The 19,165-nt window shown below is 45.2% G+C and overlaps 1 protein-coding gene across 1 annotated transcript in view; it reads right to left on the bottom strand.

Moving 5' to 3' along the window:
• Positions 1–12,254: 12,254 nt before the first annotated feature.
• The window catches only part of SLC20A2 (solute carrier family 20 member 2), a 47,222-nt gene continuing 40,311 nt past the window's right edge, over positions 12,255–19,165 (bottom strand). The window contains exon 10 of the mRNA XM_065900020.1: positions 12,255–12,419. Coding sequence (XP_065756092.1) covers positions 12,255–12,419 — 165 coding nt within the window. The remainder of the gene's footprint in view (positions 12,420–19,165) is intronic.

Raw genomic sequence — 19,165 nt, 5'->3', positions numbered from 1 at the left:
TGAATCGTCTGTGCTGCCGCCCGTCCCCGCTCTCCTGCTGCTCTTCTGCGGTCAGGCCACGTTGTCAGACAGCGCGCTTTGTTCTGGGGGTTAGAAGCACATCTGCCAAGGTCCTTGCCACCTGTTGCAGTGTGAGAGACTATATCCTGTTGGTAGTGTAAAGCTGCTTGAGGGACAGTGAACGTGTGAGTGGATGAAAAGAGGGCAAAGGAAAGAGGACAACTGGGGGAAATGCTGCCAGGGAGTGGCTGGTGGGAGGGGTCACAGCTGGATGGGGTGCATCCATGGCCCCCCCGGGCCTCAGGACAATGCTTTTTTTTTTTTTTTGCGGTACGCGGGCCTCGCACTGCTGCGGCCTCTCCCATTGCAGAGCACAGGCTCCGGACGCGCAGGCTCAGCGGCCATGGCCCACGGGCCCAGCCGCTCCGCGGCATGTGGGATCTTCCCGGACCGGAGCACGAACCCGCGTCCCCTGCATCGGCAGGCGGACTCCCAACCACTGCGCCAGCAGGGAAGCCCAGGACAATGCTTTTGATGACTAGATCTAGAAGAGTGATGGCCAGAGGATGGAAATAGTTTAGAAAAGAAATGAGTAGACTATGATGTCTTCAGGGCTTACTGGTAAATCATCTTTCTAAGAGTAGAGCTCCTTTTGAAAATCTTTTTTTTTTTTTTTTTTAACAAAATATGTGCTGGTTGCTACAGATTCAGTCAGTGTAGACATAAATAAAAGTGAAAATACCCATTCCTCTCTCTAGTCCCTCTTCCTTCCACTGCCACTAATAGTTTGACATGTGTCCTTGCGATATTTTTCAGTGTCTTTAGAGATCACATAAATATCTATCTATATATATAAAATGTTAAAATGCATATCTTGTCTTGCAACATACTTACAAAGTTAACAGCAGAGTCCTCTGTTTGTATAAATAACCCTCATTTTTTATTTTTGCACTTTTGTATAAATGTGGCATTTGTTTATTCCGCTTTTTCCTATATCCAGTCTGCTTTACAGAGAGCGCTGCCTTGAGTATCTCTGTCCGTTTATCTTTCTCCACTTCCGTGCGTATTCCCATGGGCAGCACTGCCCAGTAGAACTTGCTGTGTTGATGAAAATGAGGTACGTCTGCATTGTCCCACACGGCAGCCACTAGCCACGCGAAGCTGTTGAACACTTGAAATGTAAGTAGGTCAGTGGAAGAGCTCAGTTTTTAATTCTGTTTCATTTAAATTACTTTTAAAATTGAATAGCCACATGTACAGTAGGGGCTGTTGTATGAGAGGTGCAGGTCTACAGGATCGGTTTCTGGAGTGAGATTGCCGAGTCATAGGTTGTGCACATTAGATAAGTAGTACAAAATCGCCCTTCAGAAATTTTGTGCCAATCTGTTCCTACCAATGGTGGTGAAGAGTACCCATTTCCCCATATCCGCAAAAACGCTGAATGTTATCAGACTTCAAGATTTTTACCAGTTTTAGAGGTGAAAAATGATACCTTGCTTTAATTGCATCTCCCTAATGGCCAGTGAGATGGAGCTGTTTTCGTATGTTTACTAATCATTTATAATTCTCTGATTTGCCTATTCAAGTTCCTTGCTCAGCTTCCAAATGAGTCATCTTAAAAACAACTGGACACGATTGCTTTTGGAAAATTTCAGTGCTGCAAGGTATTTCCCTACCACCACCAAAGATTATCTTTACTAGAATCCAAATTCCAACCACCACTTCTTATGTCAGAAGATATCTGTGACACCAGCCACATGGTACAGTTTTATCTTCTCACTGTCTTTGTGGGTTGAGCCACCATTACAGGAGATAAAGTATAACAGAAAAGGAAAAGGGAATGAGGGGTGTAAACAACACATTCCTTGTGTGTTGTTGACACCTGTATCTTACAGGGAGAACTCTGTGCAGACTGAACGGGGATGGGATGCTGAGCTGGGCTGGCCGCTGCACCGGGAGCTCCTCGGGTTAGAGGGGTGTGGCTGTGGACGTGTCTCTTCAGGCTGGTGGTGTTTAGGGGCGGTGGACGGAAATGGGGCTGGGGCAGCAAGGAAATGCTGCTGAGATACTCCCCTAATTAACTGCTTTGTTACTTACCTGTGAGGTTGGTTGTACTCACGGCCTGAGTTAGATGGGAAGGAGATTGCTGTAGGTCGGTGCTCTATCCTTCCTTGTGCTTTCCCTTTTAAGTGACGTGTTCTTACAGAGCTAAAGAGCCATACTTTTGTTTTGATCCAATAACCCAGAAGTGAGCGTAGGGACGTGAAGTTCAGCCTTTATTCCGCAGTTTTACTGACTCACATTGCTGGCTGGGCTGTGTTCTGAGTAACCTCGTCATTACATTGTAGCAGAAAGGAAAGCACATTTCTTGAGCTTCTGTGCCAGGCCCTGTCCTGGTCACCTACATGACGTAATCTGCTGGCTGCTCACACAAACATCTTGGAGTGCGGTCGCCCGGGAGAGGAAGCCATGCCAGGGGTCCTGGGACAGAGGTCTTCCTTGTGGTTTCGCATGTGGAAATTCTCAGTACTAGCCCTTCTCTCCTGTAAAATGCATCTGAGCAATTCCCCCCTCTGCTGCCACCCCCGTCTCTCCGGTTCAGCCTTGTAACTCCTGTGGCCACTCATTTATTTGATCTTATTTAATTTGAAAAACGGATCCATTCAGGACCCTGCTGGGATCCTCATTCTTGAGCCTTACCCTCAAGGTAGCTTATTTGCCCTTCAGTGCAGCCTGGGAGCAGAGGACCAACATTCTGGTTTAGACACATCTTATGTCAGGTGGTTCTTTGATTCGGTGGCTCCATGCCTGGGAATTTGCCTTAAGCAAATCATCAGAGATGCACACAGATTGATGTACAGGGTTTCTAACTGCAGTGTTCTTTATAATAGAGACAAATTGATAACTGTTCAAATGGGGATGATGAAATGAACGGGGAATGATGGTATGTCTCTCCATTAAGTGGAATATTACTCAGCCATCAAAAATCATGTTTTTGAGGAGTAAGAATCATTGAGGATTGTTCACAGTGTTACACAGAGAAAGCGAGGTAAAAAACGAATCTGTTTTATTTAAGAAAAATGTTTATGCAAATATAGGAGAAAATACTCCAGAATATTAATGTTCATACCTCAGGAAGGTGGAATCATAACTAATTTTTATTTGTTTTATGTTTTACTACAATTTTTCTGGTTTTCTAAAGTGAATTTGTTATTTCTGTAACCAGGGGCAAGCTCTTCTAATCAATGTTATGGTGAAAAAGGCAGAGGGCTCCTCGCGGGCCGCAGCAGGCAGCGTATCTGGCAGTGGTGAGTGCGTTCAGGGCTCAGCAGAGGACGCGCCCTCTGGTCCCAGGGTCCGCGAGGCTGGCCATCAGCCAAGGCAAGAAACACCAGTGGCTCCTGCTTGCTCCCCTTGGGAAAGTTACCCAGACAGAGACATTGAGCAAAGTGTTGGTGTTGCTCGTGATGAGAAACTCATAGGCATGAGGTTTTTATTAGATTTTGTAAGAAGAGATGAAAGTTCAGACACCATATTTTAAATATTAATTCCCTCTGCAAGAGACTGTGCGTCGCTAGTCCATCATCATAGTCTGAGCATAACTGCTCAAAGGGCAGAGGGCAGTCAATGTCCTGAAGCTTCATTTAGTTATTACTAAGTGTCTGTGCTTGGAAGCTCACTGCCAACTTGGCCAGGCTCAGGTTCTAGAACCTGGGACAGAAGAAGCCCTGAGAGAGAGCCGGGGCTGTTTGTGGGCGCCCCCTCCGTGTACTCTGCACGCACATACACGTGGAGCCCCCTTTCCCTTTAAGCCTGCAGCTCTGTGTGCTCTTGGGTCAGTTCCCTCGGCCTCTTCCCCTTTAGAAACAGCACCCCTGTTCTTTTTTTTCTAACATCTTTATTGGAGTATAATTGCTTTACAATGGTGTGTTAGTTTCTGCTTTATAACAAAGTGAATCAGTTATACATATACATATATCCCCATATCTCCTCCCTCTTTTTTTTTTTTTTTTTTTTTTTGCGTTACGCGGGCCTCTCACTGTCGTGGCCTCTCCCATTGCGGAGCACAGGCTCCGGACGCGCAGGCTCAGCGGCCATGGCTCACGGGCCCAGCCGCTCCGCGGCATGTGGGATCTTCCCAGACCGGGGCATGAACCCACGTCCCCTGCATCGGCAGGCGGACTCTCAACCACTGCGCCACCAGGGAAGCCTCTCTCCTCCCTCTTGCGTCTCCCTCCCTCCCACCCTCCCTATCACACCCCTCTAGGTGGTCACAGAGCACTGAGCTGATCTTCCTGTGCTGTGTGGCTGCTTCCCACTAGCTATCTACCTTACATTTGGTAGTGTATATATGTCCATGCCTCTCTCTCGCTTTGTCACAGCTTACCCTTCCCCCTCCCCATATCCTCTGGTAGGTCTGTGCCTTTATTCCCGTCTTGCTCCTAGGTTCTTCATGACCTTTTTCTTTTTTTCCTTAGATTCCATATATATGTGTTAGTATACGGTATTTGTTTTTCTCTTTCTGACTTCACTCTGTATTACAGACTCTAGGTCCATCCACCTCAGTACAAATAACTCAATTTCGTTTCTCTTTATGGCTGAGTAATATTCCATTATATATATGTGCCACATCTTCTTTATCCATTCATCTGTTGATGGACACTTAGGTTGCTTCCATGTCTGGGCTATTGTAAATAGAGCCGCAACGAACGTTGTGGTACATGACTCTTTGAATTATGGTTTTCTCAGGGTGTATGCCCAGTAATGGGATTGCTGGGTCATATGATAGTTTTTAAGGAACCTCCATACTGTTCTCCATAGTGGCTGTATCAATTTACATTCCCACCAACAGTGCAAGAGGGTCCCCTTTTCTCCACACCCTCTCCAGCATTTATTGTTTGTAGATATTTTGATGATGGCTATTCTGACCCGTGTGAGATGATATCTCATTGTAGTTTTTTTTTTTTTGTGGTACGCGGGCCTCTCACTGTTGTGGCCTCTCCCGTTGCGGAGCACAGGCTCCGGACGCGCAGGCTCAGCGGCCATGGCTCACGGGCCCAGCCGCTCCGTGGCATGTGGGATCCTCCCGGACTGGGGCACGAACCCGTGTCCCCTGCATCGGCAGGCGGACTCTCAACCACTGTGCCACCAGGGAAGCCCTCATTGTAGTTTTGATTTGCATTTCTCTAATGATTAACGATTTTGAGCATTCTTTCGTGTATTTGTTGGCAATCTGTATATCTTCTTTGGAGAAATGTCTATTTAATTTGTATGGAAACACAAAAGACCCTGAATAGCCAAAGCAATCTTGAGAATGAAAAACGGAGCTGGAGGAATCAGGCTCCCTGACTTCAGACCATACTATAAAGCTACAGTAATCAAGACAGTGGTACTGGCACAAAAACAGAAATATAGGTCTGTGGAACGGGATAGAAAGCCCAGAGATAAACCCACGCACATATGGTCACCTTATCTTTGATAAAGGAGGCAAGAATATACAATGGAGAAAAGACAGCCTCTTCAATAAGTGATGCTGGGAAAACTTGACAGGTACATGGAAAAGTATGAAATTAGAACACTCCCTCACACCATACACAAAAATAAACTCCAGATGGATTAAAGACCTAAACGTAAGGCCAGACACTATCAAACTCTTAGAGGAAAACATAGGCAGAACACTCTATGACATAAATCACAGCAAGATCCTTTTTGACCCACCTCCAGGAGAAATGGAAATAAAAACAAAAATAAACAAATGGGACCTAATGAAACTTCAGAGCTTTTGCACAGCAAAGGAAACCATAAACAAGACCAAAAGACAACCCTCAGAATGAGAGAAAATATTTGCAAATGAAGCAACTGACAAAGGATTAATCTCCAAAATTTACAAGCAGCTCATGCAGCTCAATATCAAAAAAACAACCCAATCCAAAAATGGGCAGAAGACCCCTGTTCTTTTGCCCTCCACTTAAACTTGACGTTCAGGTTCTGCCCTCAGCCTTGGTAATTCTCTACCTCGACGCCCTGGGGGTATGTTGGAGTGAGGAGCTTTTTCGAATGCCCTGCCCTGTCCTCAGTGTAAGGGCAACAGCTCCGTCCTCCCTCCCTGGGGCTGTGAACAGATTGCGGGTCAGGACAAGGTGGCTTCGTCCTCACCACTGTGAGTGCTACCTGACACTAGCTCGGGGCGACAGTGACAGCAGCCTGGGTGGCACGGAGGAGAGGGGCGCTTGTGCTCCGACCGGTCTTTCTCCTCCGCAGTGCAGCAGTCAGGCACACTCACTCCCTCGGGAGTATAAAATATAAGGGCACAGAGAGTCCGGCGTGATGCTGACAGTGGTCCATCACACGGAGATGTCCGCCATATTCACGCCTGCAGTGTGCGCTTTTAACCCGCCCTCCCCCGGAGAGATGGCCAGGCAAGCTCCCAGCTGGCGGAGAGTGGGGTGTGTGCCCTTTCCGCGGCCTCGAGCTGCTTCTCTCCCCTCACCGCCCACCGCGCCCATCTTCCTGCCTGGACTGCTGAGCCTCTCCAGACCTTTCCTGCAAGCGGCCTGCCAGACGCCTCTTCTCCGCTATTCTGCCGGCATCTAAAAGGTGCCATTTCCCAATAGAACCAGTGCTCTCGCTGCCACTCTGCGCTGGGAGTCTGCGCCAAATTTCTGCCTCTTCCGTGAAAGCTTCCCTTCCCCAGGCTCCTAGCCTCTAGAAACAGCCCCCCCTCCCCACCCCTCCGGCGGCTGCAGTCACACCCTACGGCAGATTTCCTTTCCCAACTGCCCCTGAAGATGATCTCCCAGAGACCGATCCTTCTGTCCTCCTAGCCTTCTGCCCTCTTACCCTCTGTCCTCTTATCCTTCTGTCCCCTTACCCTCTGTCCTCTTACCCTCTGTCCTCTTACCCTTCTGTCCCCTTACCCTCTGTCCCCTTACCCTCTGTCCTCTTACCCTCTGTCCTCTTACCCTTCTGTCCCCTTACCCTCTGTCCTCTTACCCTCTGTCCTCTTACCCTCTGTCCCCTTACCCTCTGTCCCCTTACCCTCTGTCCTCTTACCCTCTGTTCTCTTATCCTCTGTCCTGTTGGCCTTCTGTCCCCTCACCCTCTGTCCCCTTACCCTTCTGTCCTCTTACCCCTGTCGCCTAGCCTCCTGTGGCCAGGTCAGCACATGGCACATGATGGGCATACAGTGGTCGTTTACTGAATGAAGAAAGTGAGCCGTCAGGCAGGTGGGCCTGGTTTGGAGTTTCTGCATCCGGATTGAGGTCCTCCTTTGGCAGGTACTCATAGTTACCTGTGGCCATCAAAGCAGCACAGGTAATCCTGACATTTCTAGGAACTCTTTGAATTATGACCTAATGAACATTCCATGAGGTGACTTCACTGCTGCGATTTAAAAAGCTCTGGAAAGAGGGCCATGACCGCAATTACATCTGACCCCACTAGGTGCCGCTGCTGTCGCTGTTCATGGAAGATGTTTGGCCCGGAGGTGGGGTCCCTGCCTTCTGTCCTGGAGGTCAGTCTGTCTCCTTTCTTTTGACCTCCTCCCTCCCTTCCCCAACACGTCCCAACTCATAGTTTGGAATCTACACTTCGGGTTTGGTTTAACCTCTGAATTTCAGGCCTTGGGGAACAGGCAGCAAATCCATCCTGCTCTGGCTTTGTTGATGGTCTCATTTTGTTCCAGGCAGTGGAGATTGAGAGCAGTTGCTCACCCGTACTGAGTCTGAAATTCCCTACTTAAAATCAGATTTAATTCCTCGTGTTTCTCTATAAAAACAGTCAGAATAACCCTCTCACCCTTTTTCCTGGGCTTCCTTTCCAAGGTCTTAATCGTGTTCCTTCTCTGACCCTTCCTCTCTTGGCCATGGCACCGTCCTTTATCTAGAGACCGCATTTGTGGACACGGTCTGACAGCCGCTGAACCGGAGGAGATGATCCAGTCAGGCCTGGGGCTGCTCTGTCCTGTTACCATTGGGCTGCCTGAACATTTTCTCATCCCGTGCCTCAGTTTCCCCAGTGGCTGGCCAGCTCCAAGTTTCAAAGGCCAGTGTTTCAAAAGGAATGGTGGTGGGGTGATGGAGTGTAGGTGATTTTTTTCTTAATACGTTTCGGGGGCGTTTCATTGTCTTTTCAATAATAAAGGATGATGCGCTGTAAAGGTATTTAGGAAGGTGACAGTCCAAGAACAGAGTTACATCCCCTCGTGAGGGTTTAACCACGTTCCACCGGCGTCCCTAAGCCTGCAGAGAAGCCATTCTCCGCGTTCTTTAGCCTCTAGTTTTGCCTTGCTCAGCTAACCGCGGTTAATCTACTCCTTTTCTTTTCTTTTCTTTTTTTTTTTTTTTTTTTATGCGTTACGCGGGCCTCTCACTGTTGTGGCCTCTCCCGTTGCGGAGGACAGGCTCCGGACGCGCAGGCCCAGCGGCCACGGCTCACGGGCCCAGCCGCTCCGCGGCATGTGGGATCCTCCCAGACCGGGGCATGAACCCGTGTCCCCTGCATCGGCAGGCGGACTCTCAACCACTGCGCCACCAGGGAAGCCCTCTTTTCTTTTCTTTTCTTTTTTTTTTTTGCGGTACGCGGGCCTCTCACTGTTGTGGCCTCTCCGGTTGCGGAGCACAGGCTCCGGACGCGCAGGCTCAGTGGCCATGGCTCACAGGCCCAGCCGCGCCAGGGCATCTGGGATCCTCCCGGACCGGGGCACGAACCCGTGTCCCCTGCGTCGGCAGGCAGACTCTCAACCACTGCGCCACCGGGGTAGCCCGATCTGCTCCTTTTCTTCATCACCTAATTCAGTGCTGCCCTTTGAGCACTCCTGTGGGAAATCATCCTTGAAAAGTGGAAGAACAGGCCCCTGTTTACGGAGCCCTACTGTGGGCCAGGCCCGGAGCGGCCCCTCTCCTGCCACTGTCCCAGGGACCCTCACGGCCCGTGTGGTCCCATTGCCCTGTGAGGAACGTGCGCCCCGGTGCCCCCCGAGGAACCTGGAGGCAGTGGACGGGGCGGCCTGCACACAGCCTCCTGTGAGGCCCCGAAGAGCCTGTGTAATCTCCCTGAGGCGCCCTTTTCCTGCCTCCCTCTGTACTTGAATAAGCTCGCTGATGCCACAGATCTTTACACGCTCCCATTTTCTGAGGGATGAGATGGTTTTAAATCTCTACTGTGCATCTTATGCTGAGGAGACAGGGAGATTGATTCTTTAAATTATCTTCTAGAAAATGAACAAATGTGTTTACATATTTGCTCAGGAGGTCAGTTCATCTGGAAAAGCAGAGACTGAAGTACAAGAACCTTGTCCCGGAGCTCGAGCTCCTTCTGCAGCCTGTGCTGCGTGCAGGCTCTGCCCCAAGGGGAGGCCGTGTCCCCGGGCGCTCCGGAGCTGCACGCCGCCGTCTCCGCACAGCGCAGTATCTGGGGACAGAGTCACAGTAAGGTGCCACGGATGCCGGAGGGTCCCTTGTCCGAGGAGTGTTTGTTTGCAGTTTTAGAGGAAGAGGCTGATTAACTCCGTGGAAAGACTATCAGGCGTCCCCTCCCCTCGGGAGGAATCCCTCCTCTGCCCTCATCCCAGTCACGTAACAGGCAGGGAGGGGCAGCGGGGAAGGCTTGTCTCTGCACACAGCTTAGTCATTGCCTGGTCTCAGTGTTGTGTTCTGAAAAGATGCTTGATACGATTTCAGTTTTCTTAAATTTACTGTGAATTGATCTGTGGCCTAGCATGTGATCTATCCTGGAGACTGTTACACGTGCGCTTGAAAATGGTGTGTATTCTGCTGCTTTGGGATAGAATGTTTTATAAAGAGCAATGGACGGGCCTGAAGGCCAGTGTTTCTGGACTGATTTTCCGTCTGGATGATCTCTCCATTGACGTCAGTTAGGTGTTCGAGTCCCCTGCAAATATTGTGTCAGTTCCTCCCTTTATGTTTGTTAATATTTGCACTATGGATTTAGGTGCGCCTATGTTGGGTGCATACATACTTACAATGGTTATATCTTCTTGGATTGACCTTGGATTAATCCCTTGATCATTATGTAATGTCCTTGTCTTCTGTTACAGTCTTTGTTTCCATTTGTATGGAATATCTTTCTCCATCCTTTCACTTTGAGTGTGTGTGTCTAGATCTTAAATGATTCTCTTGTAGGCAGTCACTGAGGGCCCAGTGTGGGTGTGACCTTTGTCCCACTTCACATCCAGGGTCTCTGCCACCCTGGCTGCGGGGCTGAGACAGCAGCCTTTCTCCCAGGACACAGCTTGCAAACTGACACTGTGTCGTGCTGTTATTTTTCTTACAAAGTTTAGGAGGAAAGAGAACTTCTTGAATGCATGGTTTTAACAAAAGCAGGGACATGAAAGGCTTAAAATGCCATTTAAAAATCAGGGTGGGCAGGTTTCTTTGTGGAGAACTGTTTACACCTGGGCAGCTCTCCTCACCTCTTACCTTTCCGGCTCCAGAAGGAGATGGACTCCTGCTGCAGAGACTGGACGAGTTTCCTTCTGAAGCTCCTGATGCTTCACGGAGCTGGGTTTTTGAGCTGCTTGAGCAAGAAGGGAGATAGGACGTACATCCTGCTGGGTCCTCGGCTCTGGACGTGTGAGCTGTGGCCCCAACTCCCCTGAGTCTGACTGACTTAAGAGCGAAGCGGGGAGACCGAGCAGAGTGTGACGGTCCCTTTAACAGAGGTCCCATGGGGGACCAGCCCTCCCGGCAGACGGCTCATCACCAAAGGCTCAGTGTGTGTGAACGCACGGCAATTTCGGGATGCCGGGCTGTGTGGGCCATTCTTTCCTTTTCTCCTTCATGTGTATTTTCTGCACAAACATGTACTAGTAGCAAAATAAGAGAAAAAAAGGTATTTGAAAAATAGAAGTAAACAAATTATAGCTTTTATTTTTGTGGAAACTCAATAAGAAACATTATATAGGTATTTAGAAAAAGACTTCAGAGGCAAAACTTCTGAGGGGCATGTTTTTATTATAAATGTAATATGTTTGATTAATGAAAAATCACAATGAAGTACCGAGAAAACGTTTGTCAATATAAAAGTTTTAGCAGCATTTCCATAGTTTCAGGCTCTAGCATTAGTCACACTTCCTCCCGCTATCGAAAAAGAAGACGCCAGTGGGGCTCCAGCAGAACGTTGGGCTGCTCCACTTAGTGAAGGCCTCAAGGAAGTCAAGTCCAGTGTACTGTCTAACAGCTCAGCCCTCCCCACTCCTGAGCTTCCAGAATGTCAGAGCACTTGCCTCCGTGTCTGAGGTTAGGGGTCCACCCTTCAGGCTGCAGGGGAGGAGGGGGCGGAAATTTAAACTGGACTTGATATGTAGTGCTCGATCACGCGTTCTCGCCGCTGTACCTTCTCTACACTGACAACAACGAAGGGCCAAGATCTGGCACGGGGCAGCAGTGGCAGCGTGGTGGCGGGGAGGGGGACCGGAAGTGGGGCGTGCACACAGGCGGGGGGCTGGTGCCTCACCATACACCCTGCTCCAGGGCAGCTCAGAGCATGGTGGTCCTGCCGCATCCCAGGCTAATGGTAGGATTAGTGAGAAGGGGAGACAAACAGTATGAAAATATAATACTGGCAAACTATTCCCCTGCTTCTTTGGTACTTTCCAAACTTCTCTGATCAAAAAAGGATAAGGGAAGCACACCATTAAAAAATTACAGTTTTAAGTATTTACAGAAGCAATTACGATATATTACATAATCAATACACAGTATATGAACAAATTCTTCAGTGAAAGCACTTGTGAACTCCTGTTCCAGTATTCAGTAGCACACTGACACACATACACCTTCCCAAATGGGTATCATCCATCCTGTATCTCACTTACGTTACAGTATATTAAATGGGAAAAAAATACCATTTTCCAATCTACACTTTCCTTTTCAAAGGTTCTTAAAATTTTGCCACTGAAATCAGTATGTACAAAGATTTGTTGAATATCGAATTCTAGGCAAGTGTCTCCACTCCCATTTCGAGTATGTCTGAAATAGCACTACCTATTATTCTATGTATACCATATATATTTAATATATAAGTAACCGCACCATGTTATGTCACCACGATACCAGTTTAGTGCACATGATTATGTACAGCAGTCAAGTTAGCTCTGGAGGACGACTCTACACCTAGGTGGACGGTGTGGTTTGGAACATCACAGAGGGTCGTGGAGGCGCTGGCGGGAGACAGCACGCAGCGCCCACACGCAGCCCGGCCCATCCCTTGTTTACCGGCTGGAAGAGGACCGGTCACACGAACGGAAGGATCCCGTACACGAGCACAGCCATGACAGCAGCACTGAACAGCCCTGCTACAGGCACGGTCACGAACCAGGCCACAAAGATATTCCGGAAGAGGCGCCAGTCCACGGCCTTCCGCGAGCGAATCCAGCCCACGGCCACCACCGAACCGACCTGGAGGGGCACAGGTGTTTCAGAGTCAAACCAGAGGCGAGACACAGTCTACACACTCGACCGATGTTAAGCGGCTAATCTCAGAAATAAACTACATCACAGGATTCCCAGTTCTTCCCCCTAAATTGGGTAAAAGCTTTTAAAAATACTTTTTAGGTACAATTATTTTAGGATTATTCCATTCAGAATACGGTTCCGATGCACTTTCCCACCTGTATTCTGCTCTATTTGAGTGGAGGCTTAGGCAACCAAATGTTTTCTATTCCCCCTGCACCTTATCAACTAGCGATGACCGCCCTCGTTTTAAAGATTCCCCAGGCATGATACTGCTTATTACAGTATGTGAACCTGCTCTAAGTACACAAGGAAATGGCGATAAAGTATCCTTCTCCTGGAATAACAGCATCATAAAATGTTGGAGCTGGAGACCTCTGCAAATATCTAATCCATCTAATCCCCGTGGCTCGGTCTGCAGAGAATAAAACATTTCCAGAGGGTTTGGGGCATGAGGAGATTTGTAAATCACGGCAGGTTGAGAACTAGAGCTGAGGCCTCGTGATCTTAAACTGGTTTTCTCCACTATCTCCAACTGCCTTGCAGTCCTTGTACTTCAGCTGATTAAAAAATTAACTAAATGGGCTTCCCTGGTGACGCAGTGGTTGAGAGTCCACCTGCCGATGCAGGGGACACGGGTTCGTGCCCCGGTCCGGGAAGATCCCACATGCCGCGGAGCGGCTGGGCCCGTGAGCCAAGGCCGCTGAGCCTGCGCATCCGGAGCCTGTGCTCCGCAACGGGAGAGGCCACAACAGTGAGAGGCCCGCGTACCACACACACACACAAAATTTAATTTATTAACTAAATGGAGCATAAATATAATTGGGTCTGTCAATCATGCCTCACAAAATGATAGAGATACTTGAAAATCAGAATGTTAACCTGGATTAAGATATTCTTCTGTACACTCGCAGTTCATTTTGTGATTTGTTGAAAATGTACAAGGGAAAACCCCACAATTTTAAGTATCTAAAAATGGAAATCATAAGAAAGTACAAATCCTGTAGCATCTCACGCCTCGCTCAGGCTCTGGTGAAGCTCAGAGACATGCCCTTGACGGTGCCCTTGGCCACTGGGAGGTGGCCCCTGAAGACGTCCAGGAAACAGGCTTCGTCTCTACTGACCCACAAATACTTCAGAGTCAGAAGGGGCCAATGAGGTTCAAAGAGCCACTGGGGTCTATTCTGGGGTCAACAGAAAAAATAAAATCCAACACTTGTTTATGGAAGCAAACTGGAACACCAAAACCAGCAGCATATTTAAAGGCAGTTAATCTGACATTTTGACAGCCCAAGCCGTGATTAACCAGTGATTCCATACATGTCCAGGTAGCAACGAACAACCCATCGAAGGGGCATCAAAATGATGATTCTACGTAAACCCTTTGTCTGTAACCAGTGTACTGCACGAAGCTGACTATCCTGATTAGCAGTTCCTAGCACACGCCAGCCAACTGAGACTTTTCTACTGCAAAAGGACTAGCTGGGTTCTTCTGGTCCTCGAATATGGTCAAATCCACTAACACTAGTTTCCGGAGATTAGACTCTCCTTGTTACCATCCTTCCAGGGCCTGTCCCTCTTCAGCGCACTTCAGCTCGGCTCACACACAGAGAACGTGCTCAAGTTTCAAGGTTATCTACGCCCTCTTCCTTTGTTAAAACACTTTTCTTAAAAAAGCATAAAAGTAATATAATCGTATTATAGCAAGTTTATGTAAGAGGAGTGGACAATTACCCACTACTAGTGGGTTGCCCCAAAACACCACTATTGTCATGTTTATATATTCCTTTCTACTATTTTTTTATAAATATACCTTTATTTGTAAACAATAGGGTACATTACTATTTCCTTTCTTTAAGAAAATAAGCATCTTCCCATAGTGCTCACAGACTTCCTGAGTGTCATGTAAAATGGTACACCCTATAGGTGGATGTACCTTTATTTAAACATTTCCAGTTTGCCTCTAATTTTTCCCTATTAGAAATAATTTCATGATTAATATACTCATTCATATAGTTTATATTTAGGCTTTAAAAAATAATATTCCCTGAAATGGATTATTAGTTACAGGGGGCGTCTTAAAAATATCTTGAAATAATGTGGAAACTTAGAGAAAATCTGCAAGAACTCTCATACACCCCTTACGCAAATTCACCAATTTTTAATATTTTGCCACAATCATGAAGAAACATTTTAATACCACTGAAATATCCTGTTCCTCACCAACTGCCCGCGCCCACCCCCCCCCAACTTCTGCTAAAGATTTAGCAATCCAAGCTTTATTACAGGGGTTGCAAAGTGGTGATTTACCAACTCCCTTCCCATGTTATCAGATGGAATGTTACTTTGAGAAAGAACTCTTTCCTCTCCTAATGCATTTTAGGATCTTGATACCTACTGCCACATCAGTTGTAAATGTACAAGGGCATCCATAATCTGTGAATTTCAGCACACTATAACAATCCTGTAAATTGTTCTCTTTTTGCTAATCAATCAACAAAACGTGTTACTGTTGCTTTTATTTGCATATCTTTAATTACTGCTAAGGCTGAACTTTAGTTATATATCCAATTTTACTCCCTCTAGTCTTTAGATATAAAAATTGTCCTTTCCATAAAGATGCAAAACATGACACCAAAATATAAAACATGGGAGGTGGGGGAGGAGTAAAAAAACGTAGAGCTCTTAGAATGTGTTGGAACTTCAATGACTATCAGTTTAAAACAAGTAGATATAGGTTGATGTATATGAACTACATGATAACCACAAATCAAACTTATAACAGATGCACAAAAAGCAAAGAGAAGGGAACTCAAGCATAACACTAAGGAAAAGCATCAAACTATAAGGGAAGAGGCTAAAAGAGGAAGAAAAGAACAAATGAACTACAAAAACAACCAGAAAACAAATAAAGTGGCAATAAGTACATACCTATCAATGATCACTTTAAACATAAATGGACTAAATGCTTCAATCAAAAGACACAGGGTGGCTGAATAGATTAAAAAACAAGACCCATCTATATGCTGCCTACAAGAGACTCACTTCAGAGCTAAAGACACCCATAGACTGAAACTGAAGGGATGAAAAAAGGTATTCCATGCAAATGGAAATGAAAGCTGGGGTAACAATACTCATATCAGACAAAATAGACTTTAAAACACAGTCTAGGGCTTCCCTGGTGGTGCAGTGGTTGAGAGTCCGCCTGCCGATGCAGGGGACATGGGTTCGTGCCCCGGTCCGGGAAGATCCCACATGCCGCGGAGCGGCTGGGCCCGTGAGCCATGGCCATGGCTGCGGAGCCTGTGCTCCACAACGGGAGAGGCCACAACAGTGAGAGGCCCATGTACCACAAAACAAACAAACAAACAAACAAAAAAACACACTCTATAACAAAAGATAACAAAGGGCATTATATAATGATAAGAGATAACATTTAGAGACATATATGCACCTAACATAGGAACACTTAAATATATAAAGCAAATATTAACAGACATAAAGGGAGAAACTGACAATAATACAATAACAGTGGGGGACTTTAATTCCCCACTTACCTCAATGGATAGATTGATCATCCAGACAAAAAATCAGAAGGGAAACACTGGTCTTAAATGATCATTAGATCAGATGATCATCTACAGAACATTCCATCCAAAACCTGCAGTATATACATTCTTTTCAAGTGTACGTGGAACTTTCTCCAGGATGGATCACACAAAACTAGTTTCAATAAATTTAAGAAGATTAAAATTATATCAAGCATCTTTTTCAACCACAACAGTATGAAACCAGAAATCAATTACAGGAAAAAAATGGAACAAACACAAAACAACAAAAGACTAAACAACCTGCTACTGAAAAACCAATGGGTCAATGAAGAAATCAAAAAGGAAATAAAAAGATACCTTGACAGATAAATGAAAGTGAAAACACAACTGTCCAAAATCTGTGGAATGAAGCAAAAGTAGTTCTAAGAGGGAAGTTTATAGTGATACAGGCTTACCTCAAGAAACAAGAAAAATCTCAAATAAACAACCTAACTTTCCATCTAAAGGAATTAGAAAAGGAAGAACAAAGCCCAAAGTAGCAGAAATAAGGAATAATAAAGATCAGAGAGGGAATAGAGACAAAAAAAAAAAACCTGACAAACCTTTATCCAGACTCATGATAAAAAGAGAGAGGGCACAAATAAACAAAATTAGAAATGAAAGAGAAGTTGCAACCAATATCAAACAAGCATAAGAGACAACTACAAACAGTTATATGCCAACAAACTGGACAACTTAGAAGAAATGGATAAATTCCCAGGCACATACAATCTTCTAAGACTGAGTCAGGAATAAAAGATCTGAACAGACCAATAACTAGTTTTGAAACTGAATCCGTAATCAAAAGACTCCCAATAAACAGAAGTCCAGGACCAGATGGCTTGACAGAGGGATTCTACCAAACATTTAAATAATTAATACCTGTCCTTCTCAAATATTCCAAAATATTGAAGAGGAGAGAACACTTCCAAACCCGTTTTACGAGGCCAGTATTACCTGGATATCAAAACCAGACAACGATGCTACAAAAAAGGAAAATTACAGGACAATATCCTTGATAAACACAGATGCAAAACTCAACAAAACATTAGCAAACTGAATTCAACAATACATAAAAAAGATAATACACCATGATCAAGTGGGATTTATTCCTGGGATGCAAGGATAGTTTAATGTCCACAAATTAATCAACATGATACACCTCATTAACAAAATGAAGGATAAAAATCACATGATCACCTCCATAGATGCAGAAAAAGCGTTTAACAAAATTCCACATCCTTCTATGATAAAAAAATCTCAACAAAGTTGGTATGGAGGGAACATATCTCAACATAATAAAGGCATTTATGATAAACCCACAGCTAACATCATACTCAATGGTGAAAAACTGAAAGCTTTTCCTCTAAGATCAGGAACAAGACAAGGATGTTCACTCTCATCACTTCTATTTAACATCGTATTGGAAATCCCAGCCACAGCAATCAAATAAAAAGAGAGAGAGAGAGAAATAAAAGGCATCCAATTGGAAAGGAAGAAGTAAAACTGTCACTGTTTGCAGATGACAATGATCCTATATTTAGAAAACCCTAAGGACTTCACCAAAAAACTGTTAGAACTAATAAATGAGTTCAGTAAAGTTGCAAGAAATAAGAGTAATATAAATAAATCTGTTGGATTTCCATACACTAATAATGAACTATCAGAAAGAGAAACTAAGAAGACAATCCCATTTATAGTCAAACCAAAAAGGATAAAATACCTGTGAGTAAATTTAACCAAGCAGGTGAAAGATCTGTACTCTGAACACTAGAAGACACTGATGAAGGAAACTGGAGACAATACAAATAAATGGAAAGATATCTTGTGTTCATGGACTGGAAGAATAATATTGTTAAAATGTCAACACTACCCAAAGCAATCTACAGATTTAATGCAAAGCCTATCAAAATACCCATGACATTTTTCACAGAACTAGAACAAATAGCCCTAAAATTTGTGTGGAACCACAAAAGACCCTGGATAGCCAAAGCAATCTTGAGAAAAGAGAATAAAGCTGGAGGTATCATGCTCCTTGACTTCAGACTACACTATAAAGCTACAGTAATCAAAACAGTATGTTACTGCACAAGAACAGACAAACAGTTCAATGGAACAGAAGAGAGAGCCCAGAAATAAACTCACGCACTTATGGTCAATTAATCTATGACAAAGGAGGCAAGAATATACAATGGGGAAAAAACAATCTCTTCAATAAGTGGTGCTGGGAAAACTGGACAGCTACATGTAAAATAATGAAATTAGAACATCTTCTCACACCATATACAAAAACTCAAAATGGGTTAAAGACCTAAATGCAAGACATGATGCCATAAAACTCCTAGAAGAAAACAAAGGCAGTATGGTCTTTGACATTGGTCTTAGCAATATTTTTTTGGATATGTCTCCTCAGGCAAGGGAAACAAAAGCAAAATTAAACAAACAGGACCTAATCAAACTAAAAAGCTTTTGCACAGTGAATGAAACCATCAACAAAATGAAAAGGCAACCTACTTAATGGGAGAAGATATTTGCAAATGATATGTCCAATAAGGGGGGAATATCCAAATATATAAACAATTCATACAACTCAATATAAAAAAAGAAACAACCCGATTAAAAAATGGGCAGAGGACCTAAATAGGCATTTTTTCAAAAAGACGTATAGATGGCCAGCAGGCACATGAAAAGCTGCTTGACGTCACTAATCATTGGGGAAATGCAAATCAAAACCACAATGAGACATCACCTCACACCTGTCAGAATGGCTATCAACAAAAAGACCACAAATAACAAATGTTGGCAAGGATGTGGAGAAAAGGGAACCCTGGTACACTGTTGGTGGAAATGTAAACTGGTGCAGCCACTATGGAAACCAGTATGGCGGTTCCTTAAAAAATTGGAAATAGAACTACTATATGATCCAGCAATTCCATTCATGGGTATTTCTCCAAAGAAAATGAAAACACTAACTTGAAAAGATATGTGCACCCAATATTCACAGCAACGTTATTTACATACAAGAGCCATGATATGGAAGCATCGTAAGTGTCCATCAACAGATGAATGGATAAAGGAGAAGTACTGTGGCACAAGGGAATA

This window comes from Phocoena phocoena, chromosome 21, assembly GCF_963924675.1.
Source record: "Phocoena phocoena chromosome 21, mPhoPho1.1, whole genome shotgun sequence".
Lineage (NCBI taxonomy): Eukaryota > Metazoa > Chordata > Mammalia > Artiodactyla > Phocoenidae > Phocoena > Phocoena phocoena.
Note: the sequence above shows the minus strand (reverse complement) of the source record. Positions and strands in the feature narration are given on the sequence as shown.